The 19,211-nt window shown below is 37.9% G+C and overlaps 1 protein-coding gene across 1 annotated transcript in view; it reads right to left on the bottom strand.

The window, feature by feature from the left end:
- Positions 1–19,211, bottom strand: part of EYS (eyes shut homolog) — a 1,820,808-nt gene that overhangs the window by 160,016 nt on the left and 1,641,581 nt on the right. The window contains exon 34 of the mRNA XM_068550856.1: positions 13,815–13,987. Coding sequence (XP_068406957.1) covers positions 13,815–13,987 — 173 coding nt within the window. The remainder of the gene's footprint in view (positions 1–13,814; positions 13,988–19,211) is intronic.

Consider the following 19,211-nt stretch of genomic DNA (forward strand, 5'->3'; position numbering starts at 1 on the left):
ATGCCTAAGAAGGCTTTGAGCAACACTTCTTTTCAATTTTACCAAGTAGCACATTTGGGATATAATCATTTGTAAGTTTGTTCTTACAAGAGCTGCTTCTCTGGAAATAGACTTTTATCAAGGGGATTTTTTTTTATCAAGTTATAATTAGACTTTGCTTAAGACACCCACACATTTGCAGCCCTTTGTGTTCTGATATTCTCCTATTCCAACAGGGCAAGAGTTGAATAACTAAAAAAGCTTTTCGATGTTGTTAGAGAGGCATCTTAAGTCCTTTGATTTGCAGGAAGAAAAACTGTGTAATTCCTTAATTATCATAACCCGTGGGAGAAATGGCCGTTGAAGATTTCCATCCTCCTTTTGCTATACTGATTGACACTAAAATCCAGTAGCTCAGTCCAGGATCCTGAAGATTCTCAGAAGTATTCATTTATTGTCACAAGTCAAGGAGGAGAGAGGTATGATGGAGGCAAGAAGGCAGCAGCACTGTGAAGGCATTTTTACAACCCACAGACAAAAAGACCTCTGAAATATACATTTCTTCAACATTCTATTTTTAAAGCTTACACAGGCAGTCAACTTCAAATGCAGTGGATATAGCAATCCCAGGAAAAATCAGCACTATCACGGTTAAGATAGCAGGGCTGACAAGGACTTGGGGACTCACTGGACAAGGCAGCCACAGTGATGTTCCTGCTTTGTCCCCCTTTGGTGTTTGCTGTCAACAAGGTGTATGTTAAGCCATCTACCTGGAGACTGACAGGTATACACTCCAATGAGCAGAATTATCAGCCACTCACCCTGATGACAGCTTTGTTTTCTCTAGAGCTTCAAGACTTGGGGCAGAAAGAGTCTCACTTTAACAATTTCAAGTTGATTTAATACACAGGAACAAAAAAGATGAGATTCAAAACTACCTTTGGCCCTTTTAGAATGGCAAAACAAATTACAAAATGTCATTTGAGAGACTAAGTCATACAATATACAGACTTCTGGAAAAGATTGGATGTTCCGTGCCAGGTGTTAAGTTATGGATGCAAATTGAAATAGGCAGTAAATGCTGACTTTCAAAGAACTTTACAAGCCATGGACACACCAGTTATGCTCTAATGACCAAAGTCAGAGGCAGGAAAGAGTTAATTCACTCCCAGCAAATCCCTTACTCAGGACCAAGGTGCCTTCGGTAGAAAAAACGAATCAAAAATATACCTTTATTTGTTTATTGTTTAGCCCATAGGAAAAAAGAAGTTAAAATACATAAATAGATGAGCTTTTGTAAATTATTCTTGTTTGCTCTTCAGATTTTTAATTTCAGAAATGAATAGGAAGCCCAGTTCTTAGTAATCCTTATATCATGCTCTCCTTAGAAAAATAAGGACTCAAATAGCCTTTCAGGAACCATTGTTCATATTAAGTAATTCATACATTTTGAGACGTGAACCATGCTTCTGATATCGAGTGTTTATAATTTCCATTTGCAATTCACATTTAGATTCAGAGTTTATGACAACATCATCACAGCCAAATTGGGATCATATAACTCTGCTTATCCTTACCTTTGGATTTATCCTTAATTTCTCAAGAGTAGGGGTAGGATAAGGCAAGGGAAGGTATATAGAACTCTCATAATTGTGGAGAGCATGAAGATGTCAGATACATTGAATAATCTTTTTTTTTTTTTTAAATGTGACGTATATATATATTTTTTTAATTAATTAATTAATTTATTTATGGCTGTGTTGGGTCTTCGTTTCTGTGCGAGGGCTTTCTCTAGTTGCGGGAAGCGGGGGCCACTCTTCATCGCGGTGCGCGGGCCTCTCACTATCGCGGCCTCTCCTGTTGCGGAGCACAGACTCCAGACGCGCAGGCTCAGTAGGTGTGGCTCACTGGCCCAGCCGTTCCGTGGCATGTGGGATCCTCCCAGACCAGGGCTCGAACCCGCGTCCCCTGCATTGGCAGGCAGACTCTCAACCACTGCGCCACCAGGGAAGCCCAGAATAATCTTAATGCAACATAGGTACATGTGATGTCGGGATTTGGTTACAAGCTGTAATTAATTTTCAGAAATATTCTCTCTTTCTCCCTCTCTTTTTTTTCTCATTATTCCCCAATTTAATAATTGTCTTACAAATGTGTAATGATAGAAATCCCAGACCCTATTGGCCAAGTCATTTAATCCCAGATGTAGGTCATGAGTTTACTGGAATTACTGGTTTAATTATTTTGATTAATCAATTCTACAGTAATTGCTATGCTTTCAAAAATACTACCTTGCTGGATTAATGTTTTTCTCTAAGAAACTGTTTATTTATCTGAGTTGAAAAATCATCCATCTGAAGGTATCAATCTTTTCAGGTTTAGTTGATCTTATCAAGTATATGAACTATGACTTTATCAAAGTTGAGTATTTCTTTGGAAACTTAAAGTATTGAAGGGTCATCATTTGGTACAAGGACCAAGAAGAAAGCAAGGATCAAGTCATTGACTCATTGAGGAAAAGTGTAACAAAACAGAATGCTGAGTGATAAACGCATAATAGAATTTTAAGCACTTCAGATTTTTATTGAATTGTGATGCAGAGAAGGAAGAATGGCTTCCACTTAAACTTATTCTGTTCAGTTTAGGCCTAAGGGGTCCTACCTGGATATTTATGTTGGGGAAAGCCTGCCCAGAGGGACACATTTCCATAGAATGCCCATGACTTTCCACAGTGAGGTTGTTGTTGGTATCAGCTGAGGATGCAGTCACTCTGCCCTGCACCCAGGGTCTTCCTACCATCTTTTCCACAGCTCAGGAAGCATGAGCTTAGAGGATGCAAATTTAAGTAACTTAATTGTATTGGGGGAAGTGCGTTGTTTTAAAGGACTTTAAGAACAAGAATAAGCAGCTTTCGAATATGCCACTCCATTATTTCCTCTAACAATATCAACAAAATGGAATCGTCTAATACATTTTATATATTATATATCCCAAGCATTTCAAGGGTAATTTGAAATCGGCTTCTCCAAGTTAGTTTCATGAAGTCAGTGAATGAATAAAAATTTCAGGCCATATTTGAAAGGGAAGTGCTAAATCGGTGGTCTCTAAACTTCTGTGATCATGTCTCATATATATTATTTATTTAAATTATATACATATATTAATATAACGTGGACATCATAAAGCATAAAAAACACAAATTAAAAGACTGATATTAAAAAAGAGAAGTAATATTTTCTTCCAATACCACAGTGGAGTGTGCATATACCACTTTGGGGACTACTCCAGTGTGTTCTGTGAAAGGCTTGTTCTGTGAGAAAGAAGAGTGCTGTGTTATTGTACAATTTCTCAGTCTTTGTTGTGTGACTACACACTGTGAGTTTCCAAAAGGGGGCATTATAAAACTACACAATGTTTTAAAGAAAGGCTGAAGTCAGAGAGCTCTGGTTCCAGATTTACCCACCACTAACAAACTATATCACTTTTGACTAGTTACTTAAATTCTTTGAGCCTCAGTTTCCTTATCTGCATGATGAATAATGACATGTCTCCCTGGGTTATTATGTGGATCGTGTAGGAAGATGTAAAGTAAGTGCTTAGCTGAGGGCCTGGCGTACAGCAAGCACTCAATAGATGTGAGTTCATTTCAACCCACTCCTGTTGCCCTAGTGTGCTGTGGAACACACTTTTGGAAAGTTCCATATGAGACTCTTCATTCATTGATTATTTTACTGGTTTACCTTTTCAATTTGACAAATACTTGTTGACTTCCCTCTAAGTAATAGGTTTGGTAGTAGGCTCAGGGTAACAGCTTAGATGAATATTCTGAAGAACTTTCAAATCATTTGCAATTCAGCAAGAATTTGAGAGCCTGCCACATGCAGGTACATTTGGCCCCTTCACCACCGTGGTGATGGCCCAGGCAAGGCAATGTCTACCTTCACACAGTGCACAGTCTGAGGGAGGGATGGTGTGGTGTGTGGCTGGCATTTAAAAGAGAAACAGAAAGACTATATGCCAACAAATTTGACAACCTAGAAGAAATGGACAACTTTCCAGAAACATACAGCCCACCAAAATTGAATCAAGAAGAAATAGATAATTTGAACAGACTGATCACTAGAAGTGAAATATTGAATAGAATCTGTAGTAAAAAACTTCCTGCAAAAAAAAGTACTGGACCAGGTGGCTTCACAGGTGAATTTTACCAAACATACAAAGAAGAACTTATACCAATTATTCTCAAACATCCAAAAGATTGAAGAGGAGGGCACACTCCCAAAGACATTCTATGAAGCCACCATCACCCTGATACCAAGAACCAGAAAAAGACACCATCACAAAAGAAAATTACAGGTCAATATCTTTGATGAATATAGATGCAAAAATTCTCAACAAAATATTAGCAAACTGAATCCAACAATACATAAAAAAGATCATACACCACGACCAAGTAGGATTTATCCCAGGTTCACAGGGATGGTTCAACAAATGCAAATCAATCAATGTAATGTACCACATTAACAAAAGAAAAGTCAAAAACCACATGATCATCTTGATAGATTCAGAAAAAGCATTTGACAAAATTCAACATCCATTCATGATAAAAACTCTTACCAAAGTGGGACTAGAAGGAACATATCTCAACATAATAAAAGCCATTAATAATAACCGACAGCCAACATAATACTCAGTAGTGAAAAGCTAAAAGCCTTCCCACTAAAATCTGGAACAAGACAAAGATGTCCACTCTCACCACTTCTCTTCAACATAGTATTGCAAGTCCTAGCCACAGCAATCAGACAAGAAAGAGTAATAAAATTTATCCAAATTGGAAGGGAAGAGGTAAAATAGTCACTATATGCAGCTGACATGATACTATATATCAAAATCCCTATGGACTCCACGCAAAAACTACTAGACCTAACAAATGAATTCAGCAAAGTGGCAGGACACAAGATTAACATTCAGAAATCAGTTGCATTCCTTTACACTAACAATGAAATATCAGAAAAGGAATGTAAAAAAACAATACCTTTTAAAATTGCACCAAAAAATAAATACTTAGGAATAAACCTGATCAAGGCAGTGAAAGACTTATATGCTGAGAACTATAAAACGTTAGTAAAGGAAATAAAAAGGATTCAAAGAGATGGAAAGATATCGCATGCTCTTGAATTGGCAGAATCAATATTGTCAAAATGACTATTCTACCCAAGGCAATCTACAGATTCAGTGCAATCCCTATCAAATTACCCATGACATTTTTCACAGAATTAGAACAAATAATCCAAAAATTTATATGGAACCATAAAAGACCCAGAATTGCTAGAGCAATCCTGAGGGAAAAAAAACAAAACAAGAGGCATAACTCTCCCAGACTTCAGACAATACTACAAAGCTATAGTAATCAAAACAGTGTGGTATTGGTACAAAAACAAGCATAAGGATCAATGGAACAGAAGAGAGAGCTCAGAAATAAACCCACACACCTAAGGTCAATTAATCTTCGACAAAGGAGGCAAGAATATAAAATAGGAAAAAGACAGTCTCCTCAGCAAGTGCTGCTGGGAAAGTTGGACAGTTGCATGTAAATCAATGAAGTTAGAACACACCCTCACGTCATGCACAAAAATAAACTCAAAATGGCTGAAAGACTTAAACATAAGACATGACACCATAAAACTCTTAGAAAAGAACATAGGCAAAACATTATCTGACATAAATCATACTAATGTTTTCTTAGGTCAGTCTCCCAAGGCAATAAAAATAAAAACAAAAAGGACCTACAAGCTTTTGCACAGCAAAGAAAATCATTAAAAAAAAAAAAGTAAAATGACAACCTATGGAATGGGAGAAAATATTTGCAAATGATGTGACCGACAAGGGCTTAATCTCCAAAATATGCAAACAGCTTATACAACTCAACAACAAAAAAAGAAACAACCCAATCGAAAAATGGGCAGAAGACTTTAGTAGAAATTTCTCCAAAGAAGACATACAGATGACCAATAGGTACATGAAAAGATGCTCAACATCACTAATTATTAGAGAAATGCAAATGAAAACTACAAAGAGGTACCACTTCACACCTGTCAGAATGGCCATAATTAAAAAGTTTACAAATAACAAATGCTGGAGAGGGTGTGGAGAAAAGACAACCCTCTTGCACTGTTAGTGGAAATGTAAATTGATACAGCCACTATGGAGAACAGTATGGAGGTTCCTTAGAAAACGAAAAATAGAATTACCATAAGATCCAGCAATCCCACTCCTGGGAATATACCCAGACACATCTATAATTCAAAAAGATGCATGCACCCCTATGTTCATGGCAATGTTCACAACAACCAAAACATGGGAACAACCTAAATGTCCATCAGTAGATGAATGGATAAAGAAGATGTGGTACATATGTACAATGTAATACTACTCAGCCATAAAAAAGAATGGAATAATGCCATTTGCAGCAACATGGATGCAACTAGAGATTATCATACTAAGTGAAGTCAGTCAGAAAGAGAAAGACAAATATCATATGAAATCACTTCTACGTGGAATCTAAAATATGGCACAAATGAACTTATCTACAAAATAGAAACAGACTCGTAGACATAGAGAACAGACTTATGGTTGCCAAAGGGGTGGGGGAGAGGGAGAGGGATGGAATGGGAGTTTGGGGTTGGTAGATGCAAACTATTACATTTAGAATGGATAAACTACAAGGTCCTAATGTATAGCACACAGAACTATACTCAATATCCTGTGATAAACCATAATGGAAAAGAATCTAAAAAAAGAATGCATATAAGTGTATAACTGAGTCACTTTGCTGTACAGACAGAGATTGACACAACATTGTAAATCAACTATACTTCAGTAAAAAAATTAAAAAACAAGAGAATCACAAAATAGTGTGAATTGGAGGGGGGCGTTGGGGATAAGTGGGGGTCTGTCCAGTCAGGTTTGTACATGATTTTAAGCAGTTCTTATCTCATCCTAAGGAACACAGGAAGCCATTTACAAGCTTAAAGTTATGGGATGACAAAATATTAGACAAGACAAAATATGAGCACATCTGTGAATACAAACAAACACAAACCCTGAACTGGATAGCTGCTTCCAGTGTATAGAGTGGTGGGCAATTTACATAACACAGTGGCACCTCCCTCCCTATTTATTTCATTCTTAATAATCAATAAATTTCATTGCCTCTTTACAAAGTGTTGACTTCGCAGTTTCTGATGCAGCGCAAATGTACTCAGACTCTAATCAATCGTCCCTTTCTGTGAAGAGTTTTTAAATGTACAACAAACGTGTTCGTGCTCTCTGTTGCTTGTCGCTGGCAGGGGCATCACAGCTGCACAGCTCTTAACCCGACTGAGCATAACCTGATGGGTGTGGTGGGATCTGACAGTATTCATTTTATACAAAAAAAATCAACTCTTTGTGGGAAGGCCTGGACTGACAAACTTGCAAAGTTAAATTCTCTGGTGAGCTCAGGACAAACTGCAGAGGTTACATTTCCACACACGGTTGACGAAGTCAGTTTGTCATAAATACATTCAGGAGAGACAATTCTGCCTCTGTTCATAGTCGATCCATTTTAAAGACATTTTTAACAAGCAGAATATGCTAGTGTTGGGAGGGAGAGTTCTGGGAGGTTGCTAGACAATGACAAAGCCCTGGAATGAACAGAAGGGACAATTGGCTGTTAGAGTTTAGCGCTTTACTGACAGAATTCCGGGGGCAAAAAATTAGGAAGAGTTCGATGAATAGTCTTTGTTCTCTGCTTAAAAGCAGACAATAACAGATGCATGCCTCACTAGAATTTGAAATGTGAAAATCTACAAACGAATTTGATTTTTTATTTAGTGTGATTGTTAGAAATTGTCTCATGGGGGTAGTTTTAAGAGAAGGGTAATGTTTCATAAATAAGATCTAAAATTTGCTTTCTAAATTATTTGTCTAATTTGGAAAAACAGAGTTTTTCATTTTGCTGCTTACCTTGGGATATTTCTTTTATAATATTGAAATAATGTTCATACCATGCTTCCATTGGGTTGAAAAATATATTTTATAAACTTATAATTTATTAAAACTTATAGTATGAAATGAGATAACACAAGAAATCCTCTATTTTTTCTCTCTTTGAAAAGGAGTCTAAGAGCTTATGAACAAAATCAGAAATATTTGAGAAAACATATCAGGTTATAAAGTTTGGGGAAATTTTGACACTGATTGTATTAGTAAGGATTAGGTATAACTACATATAGTAGATAGCACATAGCAAAATAACAGAGGCATAAGCCAAATAGATTATTTCTCCCTCATTAACAAAAGTCTGATGGTGGGCAATCCCTGGCTGGTGTGATAGTTTTATAGTTACCAGGGATTTAGGCTTATTTCATGTTTTTGCTTCACTATCCTAGCATGTATCTTCCATTTTCAAGGTTGCCTTGTGATCCATGATGATTTTTGGAATTTGAATCATCTCATCCACATTCCAGGTTTAAGAAAGGAGGGTTGGGGGTCATTCCACTCTTAAGGAGTTTTTCCAGAGGTTAATACAGTCCTCTAATACTTCGGCTTACATCTGATTGTTCACAATTTAGTCCCATGGCTGCACTCAGCTTTAAGGGAGGCTGAGGCATTTCAGCTGGGTACATTACTGCTCCTAATAAAATCGGGGGTGTATTAACAAAAAAAGAGAGAATATATTGGTTAAACAACTAGCAGACTCTGCCAGAACTGGTATAATTCCCCAAGTCAAAATACCTTTTAATTTTTTAAATAAATTTTATTTATTTATTTGTTTGTTTGTTTATGGCTCCATTGGGTCTTCGTTGCTGCACGTGGACTTTCTCTAGTTGTGGGGAGTAGGGGCTACTCTTCGTTGTGGTGCATGGGCTTCTCATTGCAGTGGCTTCTCTCCTTGCAGAACGCGGTTTCTAGGCATGCGGGCTTCAGTAGTTGTGGCAGGAGGGCTCAGTAGTTGTGGCTCGTGGCTCTAGAGTGCAGGCTCAGTATTTGTGGCACACAGGCTTAGTTGCTCCACTGCATGTGGGATCTTCCCAGACCAGGGATCCAACCCGTGTCTCACCCTCAATGGCAGGTGGATTCTTAACCATTGCGCCACCAAGGAAATCCCCAAAATACCTTTTTATCTCATTGTTTTTAATCGATGGGTGTGTGCGTGTGTGTGTGAATGTATTTGTGTATGTGTGTGTGTACATATAGATAATTAAATCCAACACCAATCATTGGTAGGAAGCATAATGCCTTTAGAGAAAGATTATAGCATTAATTATAGATATATATAAACCTAATGAAAGACATTCACTGGAAAATATTTTCCGGATACTTTGGTATATATTTTTAAAGACTCATTTGCTTATAGACACAAAGTACTTGTAATATTATTGGAACAGTAGCTGTGACTTTGCTCTGCTGGAATTGCCTCTTGCATAAACAGAAGAAATGTGCTAATCCATGTGTCAATGGATTCGTTGGCAGGAGTCCATCAAGGCTACTTGTCACAAGCATTTTGGTGTATGTTGAGACATATACTTATTTTAATTGCTGCCTTTTTATATGTGTCAATTTAATTTTTTTTCTTTACAGATAGAAAAAAAAGTGAAAGGCAGGAGGTATGCACCTTCCCACTGAACAAAAGGAAAGACAATTCCCTCAGTTCTTGAGGAAGAGAAAATGCAGACTTCTCAAGTGTTGCCTTCAACCCAGAGCAAGTGCAATCACTTTCCCGAGTGCTTTTTTGTGTGGCCACAGTCACCACTATCTCCTTACTTCCGTCTGGGATTGGGCTTGATATTTTCAACACTTCTTTGTAACCAGGAGCTAGAAAACACAGGATTTAAACATGGTGGGAAAGGAAGGATACTGAGGTCAGGTGAACAGCAGGGCAATCAAGCAGCTGTTGAGTTGGAGAGAAAAAGCTGGATCTTATCAGAGTGGATGTTGTCAAGAGTCACAAGCTTACATGACATAAAATTACACTTGTTTGAAGTATGCCATCACAAAATGCCAACCTGACATTAAGCTGCTTTATAGAGGTATCATGTCCTTAAACAGCCTGCTGATTATCTGTGTCACTGGGGTGCCACTTTCCTCCTTGATTTTGTGATACCCTGGCTTGTCTCCAGTCGCTGCAAAGAGTGTCACCAACTTAGAAAAATTCTTAAAAGGAAATTAATTTTGATTTCCTTTGACATCCTAGAGAGTTTCCTTTTTAGCTGGGATGGAGATCCAGCCTCCTCTCCCATGTTAAGTTGTGGCAATTCACTGTGCATGTGAGAATCTTGGCTTGACACCCTTAAAAAACCAAAGCCTTTTTAAAATTTAAGTATAGCTGATGTACTGTATAGTATATCTGTATACTATAGCTGTGTTCATTTCTGCTCTAGAGCAAAGTGATTCAGTTATATATATACATATATTTTATATATATATATATATATATATAATATATATATATATATACACATACATTCTTTTTTATATTCTTTTCCATTATGGTTTATCATAGGGTATTGGATATAGTGCCCTGTGCTAGAGCACAGTAGGACCCTGTTGTCTATCCATCCTCTATATAATAGTTTGCATCTGCTAACCCTAAACGCCCAGTCCTTCCCTCCCCCCCACCCCCAGGCAACCACAAGTCTGTTCTCTATGTCTGTGAGTCTGTTTCTGTTTTGTAGATAAGTTCGTTTGTGTCATATTTTAGATTCCACATATAAGTGATGTCATATGGTATTTGTCTTTCTCTGTCTGACTTACTTCACTTAGTATGATAATCTCTAGGTCCATCCATGTTGCTGCAAATGGCATTACTTTATTCCAAAAGCATTTTCTATATGATCAGTAACGTGTTAGGCACTCTACATGAATGATCTCACTTAATTCTCACTGAATCTCTAAGGTAGGTTCCATTATTATACTCATTGAAGTTGAAGTTCTGAGAGACCCAGTGACTTGCCTGAGATCACTCTGCTGTCTAGTCAGCAGAGAATGGGGATTTGAAGCCAGCATACCGATTGCAGGGCCTGGACTTGCAATCAGGCTGGTGCTGCTTTCTTCAAAGCCTGTGTCCAATGAATGATCTAGGTTGGGAGGAGAAGGTAAATTAAGAAATATTTATAGAGGGGACACAAGAGGGCAAGAGACAAGAGAAAGCATCTCCCTTTTGTCTTTAGAAAGGCGTGTGGTTAAGAAAACATGAAGAGGTTTTTCCTGGTAGGAACAGGCCACAGGAAGTGTGGCTGAGGAGAGTCAAGCACTATAAGAAGAAGGCAGCTGGAGCTTTCCATTTCCAGTGTTCATCTCTATCAGCGCTGCTGTGATCAACTGGGAACGAATTCCCCAGTGAAACATCAACAAGGTAGGAAATGTCATAGTTATATTTTCTATTATCCCCCAAAGAATATATTAGCATGGCAGACATGGCTATAATTTGGAAGAAAAGTGATATGTAGCAAACACAGTTGCTGATAAAACAAGCTGAGTTTTTAATCCTCTGGTATTAACAAAAAGGCCAAGATAAGAAAGGGAGTCTCAGTTTTTTTCTGTGCCTGTTCTCATGTGTAGTTGTAACTGGGCAAGAACCATGCTCAACTGGTTTGTTCTACACTTTTCTCTAATGAATAAATGTATATTCAGCATGCTCTGGACAACCCCCTGGAGGTCAGGTTGGTACCTGAATGGTCCAAGCAATGATTTGGGTGTCACCATCTACCTGCAGTTCAAACGAACGAACAAACAGAAATCCAGCCATTGTTCTTGACTCAGCCCTTCTCACACTTACTTTTCCAGTAACTTTCCAGTTCTATCCCCAGAACCGACCTCAAGTTCACTTATTTCATTCTCTACTGCCATCACCCTTGTCTTAGGCAAAATTATCTTTTGTCAGGATCAGAGAGAGAAGCCTTCTAAAATCAATCTCTAAAATCAAAATGGTTTAAGCAAATACATATAAACCATGTGCCTGTTTGAAACCCGCCCGCCATGGCTTCCTAAGTACTCTAGAAACAGAGTCTAAGCCTTGCTCCTTGTGCCCCAGCCGTGCAAGCGCCTCTCATTCTTCAAAAGGCTCAGGCTCTCTCTTTAGGCTTTTCCATTTTCTGGACCTTCTGCCTGGAGACTTGTTTTTCCTCCTTATTCTTTAGGACTCAGCACTGACCTCGCCTCTCCTGGAGTCATTCATGGGGTGAGATTGGCAACCCCTCCCCAGCCACTCTCTTCATCCTTGTTTCCTTCATAATTCTCTTCATAACATTTATATTGTGTCTCGAGCCGTTTCTATTTTCTTTCTATCTTCTCAGTCAGAAGGTAAGCTCTATAAGGGCAGGATTCTCAAACGGATCTGGCACATTTGTGGAAACAATAATGGATAGGCTAATTATTTTGAGACATTCCTCTGGATGGGAGCATGCAGGAATTTCTTCTTACTGACACTGAGGCAAAGAGCCTAATAAACTTGGTGTGATCTTTTCTGTCTCAATGATTCATAAATCTTTGCATCTTTGGAACCCTAATGAGACTAAGAGAGGGGAATAGACAAGAATTTTTTGTAAATACGTGAAGATATTCTTATAAATCTTCATTTCTTATTTCATATGGTCAGTCATTTTCAAGCAGGAAGTGAAATTGATGATTTATCTTTTAGTAATCAAATTTATTGCTATCAATTACATTTTCCAATAGCTTTTATCTAAATGGAATGATTATGTCTAAGAAGCATGAGGTTTTTATAGGGAAGGGCAAGACTTCTGTTCCGTCTGTCTACGATGCTCATTGCAAAGATAAAGCTCACGTCTAACGTGGTCCTGCCACGCACACAGCGGGGCCCCTCTCTCAGCTATGCATCAAGTCTGTTCTCTTCCCTTTAAAGACGTACGTATCAAAACTGTCAATACTTTTTGGTCACGGGTTCTTCTTTATTCTAGTTTCAATTTTCACGCCTGTAGCCTCAGGTGTAGGGCCCCAGGTTTTTGATGAGTCAGTATAGTCTGGACGTGTTAGTGTCATTGTGTGTGTTTCCCAAGATGTAGGGTCTGTGTTCACTTTGGGAGCCTTAGTCTAAAATTTGGTAACGAATACCACTAGTGTCAAAGGGGTAAACTTTTTTTTATCTTTATGGTGAAAATGAAGATGAAATAAGTCCAGTCCTGAGTTGATTCAATATTAATACCAAATACTTTTAATTATTTCTGAAAATATTTACAGAATTCATTTCTGTATATCAAAGCAAATATTAAATTCTTAGGCAATTTGCTTCTTATTTTATATTATAGCTTCTTGTACATTTTTGTAATATAGGGTTTCTACATACTGGATTTTCCTAAAGCGAGGAACATGGCTTGTATTTCTGATTTAGTTTCTTGGGATATAATAACCATGTCATGGGTTTTGTTATCTTTAAATGAAAAAAACTTGTCTATAATACATAGATTTGTTAATATTATATCGTCAGTTTGCCAAAATGATGTAAAATGATTTGATTTTATGTATTTTCCTGATTTTCCTTGCTACTCTTTGAGCATTAGAATGCCCTGGAGATTTTATAATACAGAGATTTTCCATAGTCTAACCTCAGGGAAAACTTATTACCTCCTTTATAATTACTCAGTGGGTATGAGAAATACCTGCTCAGTGATCCATCTCATTAATGGGTGTTGTCTTGACTGACTTGAAAAGAACCAAGGAAAGGATTTGATGGATTTGTTCAGTCAGGTACTGTCTTTGATTTCTCTGAGTGACTTTCTCTCCTCTTCACCCCCTTCTACCTGTGCTCGTGCCCAATAATGAAAAGCTCTTACCTTCAGTGCAGAGGAGACCAGACCTTCCATACGGACAGAGGCAGACAATGTCTGTCCCAGATTTAGGAACACAGGTGGCACCATTTCTACATGGGTTGCTTTCACAAGTTGCAAACTGGCACTGCTTGCCCGAGTACAGCCTTGGACAGTCACAAAACCAAGTTTCACTATCACTGAGAAGGGAAAAGCAATTATAAAACCAATCAGAAAACAAAAAATGATCTTCTACTCACACACACACACAAATTAAATTAACAATTGTGTCTTGTCTAGTAAGTGGAGTTTCTTCTTCTCTCTTTCTCTTTCTGTGTTTTTAAACTTATAAGTATTTGTAGCTGTGTACTTTACATTGAAAGCAGATTAATGGCTTTTTAGATTGTCCAAAGCCATGCATTCTATTTTAAGCAGTCTATTTTTATTTTTGATTTAACTCATCTTTTATTTCACCTAAGGTGCCTTTTCAGAGTTTCATTAAATAGGTGTGGTGTTGCCTCAATAAAGTGCTTCAAATGTCTACTAGAAAAATCCATTTTAGGCTCCAAGCTCAGAGGAGAATTTCAAGCTGGGGCTAACCTTCTCCACAAGTCCTCCGAGAGCCACCCTTCTGGTAATTAGGAAAGTAAAGCACAGTGGGGAGCTGTAATGACTACACAGCTCTCCAGCTTAGACTTTGGCTTGGTGCCCCAGGCCCAGAGTCACCTGTGAAAGAAGAGCTCAGGAAAAATACTCCTCTCACCTGCTGGGGAAACACTCTCCAGAGGGGAGAGTGACTTAAATCTGTGGTTTCTGCCTTCCTTGCATCTATTCCCCTTTTAAAGTAACAGTAGTTTTAGTTTTCCCTTCCAGACCCCCAGCCCTCAAGAATCTCAGCCCCCTGATTGGGAGGGGCAGACCACCTCTTGGTGTCAATCACAGTGATTAGTGCAGGATGGACCCCAGGGCCAAAGTGCTGGTGGCATCTGCCTATCCAGAGGCTGAGAATAAATAACTAATATGTAGCAACAAAAATATTAGAGACTGGGGGAGACAGATAGATTATTGATGATATTATTTGGGTATTAGATCCAACAATTACACAACAGTTATATAAGCTAGGTATATTAACCCCCTTTTAGTTTTTAAGCCAATTTGAGTTGCAGTCTTGTCACTTGCAGTAAAATGAAGTCCATTTAATATTGATGTTCTTTCCTTCCATTTTTTTCCCTTTCTCCTTGTTACCTCGGTCCACCACGTACCTTGCCATATATGGATCTAGGTTTTTATCTTTCCTGCTTTCATCTTATCTTCTAAACATGACTGTTAACTCTTAAGGGTAGGTGCCAGGACCACCCTGAAAATTAGGAAGCTAACATATTTTATCTTCATGACAGCCTCCTCCCAATCTAGTTGTAGATTTTCTAATTAAGAGAAAAGTAATTCCAACACTATGTAATTGTTCTCTTGTCCTTCTCATCTTTCTGGTTTCTTGATAGCTTCCTTACATCTTTTAATCCCCTTAGTCCAAAATAAATTTGCTCACAGGAAAGTATCATATTCTTTCATACTAATGAATATCCGACTTGGAAATCTGGTGAGGTTTCCCTTTCCAAAAATGTCTATACTTTATATTATTTATCAACGTTAATGGGGTGAAGCACTATGGAGAAGGTATGTATCAGGCAGCTGGTAAATCTGGCTTTGGTGGGGTGAGGCTTTGAGACCTTCAGATTTTGCCAACACATAAGGTGATCCTGTAAGTGATCAGTAATTTATTCATTTTATAACTTTCACGGCAACTTGCTTAGCAGTTTACAAATAGTAGAAAATCTCATAGGTTTCTAGAGTTGGGAAAAAAATTAAAATTCAATGTCACCACCCTAGACAAACTCTTCTGTTTTGGGGCAACAAAACAAAGTCTTGAGGACTCTTGAGCCAATATTGTGCCTTCTTGCCTGAAAATAGTGGTGAAAGAATAGCCAGACCACCTGACAGGTACAGAGATGCCTTCTGGTGTGACTTAAAGGTTAATTAGGAGCTTAATGTTGTTTGGGGCTATGGATAAATTTAATGTAACTTTGCCCCCACCCATCTAACTTGGAGTTAAAAGCTCAGCATTAAGCATATGTTTTCTAGGACAAAGTGTAGGAGTATAACACTCTTGAAAGCTGCATTCTAGATCAAATTTATCTTTCTATAGTAAAGGAGAACACCACATATATGAAAGTCAAACAAATCTAAATATTGATTGATTTAATATAATCAATCATATAGACTTAACCTAAGATGCTTTTATGTTAAACCAAGGAAAACACTAATTTTAATCATGTTCCATTGATAAATCAAGCCTCATTTCCTTTTTGTTTTCATCAGCTGTTGGGAGAATTTGCTTGTATAAATTCATGAGAAGATGACAATTGTGTGCATTGTACATCAGTAGACAGCTAGAGCAGAGAGTGAACTAAAAATTCTCTAGAAAACACTCTATGAAAGGGGAAAATGCCTTCTCTGGCTAACCAAGGGCAAGGGTCCAAAGCCCTCTGACCCATCTTGGTATTTCATTAGTACGTTATTAGAAAGAGTCAGCTTTAACGAATTGAGATTTTGCCAGATGATGGTACCTGTATACACTTCACTTCAAATTGTACCTTCAAATCCCAAAAGATTTCCTGGAGAGCCAGCTACTTCACCAATAGTTTTAATAAAATAGATCTTTGCTACCAGCTGTGTCACACCAGAATCTAAAAGTTACTCCTATTTAGATCTTGCCAAAGATCTCATTACTAAATCCCAACTTCTTCAGAAGCTAGCAAGTCAGCTCTTTTTGCTGTCATGTAACTCACTTCAATACCTCTCTACACCCTGAAGCAAATGGCAGTGTTGACAAGGAAACTGAGTGCCCTGAGGTTGAAGGACCCTATGTAACAGTTGATTTTTGGATAATGATTAAAACAATGTCACCCTCCCTCACCCAGTTTACTCCAGATGTTGTAACATTGCTGTGAATTTATTGGGCACTGTTTAATTAGTTATGGGAGAATTATCCACATGGAATATGCAAACCATCTAGAAAACTGTTTTGCAAATCTTCCTCTAAGGAGGTCAGGACACTCTTCTGAATGGAAAGTAGCTTTGGGAGAGAACTTAGATGTTGGGGAAGCTTTTACCTGTACTCCAGAATACCGTATTTATTGCCAACTGCTGTCAACCAGTATCTTCTGTCACTGACAGAGCCATGTGTCATGGGATAAATAAGCGTTGCTTCTGCTCTTGTTGGGGAGACAACATAAGTGCATGAACTAGTCTCTGTAAGGCATAGCATGTGTATGTGACAAGAGAATTTAGGTAGTAGCAAGGATTTTAAGGTCTTAGTTCTGTAATGCATGGATTCAGATGTCGGTGGCTTTTAAAAGCTGGCCTGAACTACATAATGTTACCAGTGAATCTCCCGTGGAGATCTCAAAATGTACATTCCTGAGCTCCCCGTGCTCTCTGAGATTCTGATTTAGGAGATCTGGGGTGAGGTCGAGATTCTGCAGTTAAAAAATGTTATCAGGTGATCCTCTTGCATAGCCTATTTGAGCTTAAACCAGCTCTCCTGAGACTAATTTTCTCTCCAGAGTAAAAGCTTGATGGGCACTAGTTACTATTGTGTTCTTAGCAGGATGCCAGGGCATTATAATTTTCTTTCTTTTTTGGGGCAACATTTTGACTTTTGACTAACATACATCTGAAAACATGATATTTACCCATCAAAGTACAAAGATTAGAGGATTTTTATTTTACTAGTGCCATATAGGGTCTATTGCACGTATATTTTACACTTGACAACAACATGAAGCAGAAAAAATCACTCATTTTAAACCTTAAAAAAAACCCACCCATCTAAGTGTATGCAACATTTGTATATTTTGCACTATAACTGCTACAATGTATTTGATTACAAGTCACAATACAGTCAGCATATCAAATGATTGTCATTAAGTCTCTATGGTTATTAAAAATTATCTTTAGAAAATTTAGCTGACTAACAAAATCAAAGACACTGGCTTGAAAAGGATGCTCCCTATTTACATAGCACAGCCAGATGCCTGCAAACCTTCTAGAACTAAAAGGACTCCTCATGTATTAACTTGAAAAATAAATAACTCTTTCTGCACTCTCTGTATCTCACAGATCATTAGTGGATTTCAAAGCTGACCACCCACAGTGTCAAGAGAGGGAGATTCTCAGCAGGAAAGTGTGCAGGAATGAATCCTTATGAATAATGTCTCTAGACACTTCTAAAAAATAAAATGACTGTGGGCAAAAAGAGCCCATCTCTCTTCATAGGCTCTTCTATTTATAACACACGGCACAGGCTTAGGGAAGAATGCAAAAGAGATCCTGAGTAGCTGTGGTTCAAGAGGGACTGCCATTCTGCCTTCATGAATTTCCCAAACTACAACCACAGAGCAATCCCCCCACCCCCAGAATTCCTTCACATTTTTGAACTCCTTTCAAAGAAGTTTTCAGCTGTGTGTGGGGACTTGCTGTCCCAGCACCACACATAGTTGTTTTGTCTGTCTCTAAGACAAATCTACCTAAAAGGATGCTATTTCTTGCAACAAGGCATGCCATCATACTGGACATTTTTCATTTTTAACTTTTACTTTTTAAAAGTAGCCAAGCCTGAAAATAATAGAAAAAAATCAAAACGAAAATTATCTTAAGGTGGTCTGGAAAGTGAACTAGGAGAAACATCGTCTGTATAATCTACCCAAGAACAGAGAGGCCGGAGAAAATGTCCTTCTGTTTCAGGAGCTTTTTACTTTATATGGAAAGGATTTACTAAAGGCAGAAATAAAGAAGATGGAAAATGATAAGAGCAATAATAAAAGTCACAGACTCACACGTGAAGAAAATATAAAACATACATAAAACAGGAATAATTCACAAAAGATATAAAATATTTTTGTTTCTTCCTCTTCTAGGAGCTACCTATTCTATCTCATGGGTATTTTGTGAAGAAAATTTGAATTTATGTTATAGTCTCTCTCTTTTTCTCCCTCTTTTCCTCCTTCTCTTTCTTAAAACTATGGTGCATTTTACAAAAGGTCTTCATTGATAAAGAAAAATGATCAGAAATTCCTTCCCAGCAAGAGACATCTTTTCCATTTCTTTTGCTTTGGACCCACTTGTCCTTATGAAATGGAGTTAAAGCCTTGCTTCCAAGGCAGGAGCCTCAGAAAATATCAAACCCCAAACAGAGAGCTAACATAGTAAAAGTTGCCATAAGCTAAATAAATTAAATGAGATATGTGTGAAAATGTGCCTAGCACAGTATGTGACACTGATTAGTTATTCATTATATTTTAGGGAAAAGAGGGGGCACAGGTGAAACATACAATTAATTGAGCCTGAATCAGTTAATGATGGCAT

The sequence above is a fragment of the Eschrichtius robustus genome, chromosome 9 (assembly GCF_028021215.1).
Source record: "Eschrichtius robustus isolate mEscRob2 chromosome 9, mEscRob2.pri, whole genome shotgun sequence".
Lineage (NCBI taxonomy): Eukaryota > Metazoa > Chordata > Mammalia > Artiodactyla > Eschrichtiidae > Eschrichtius > Eschrichtius robustus.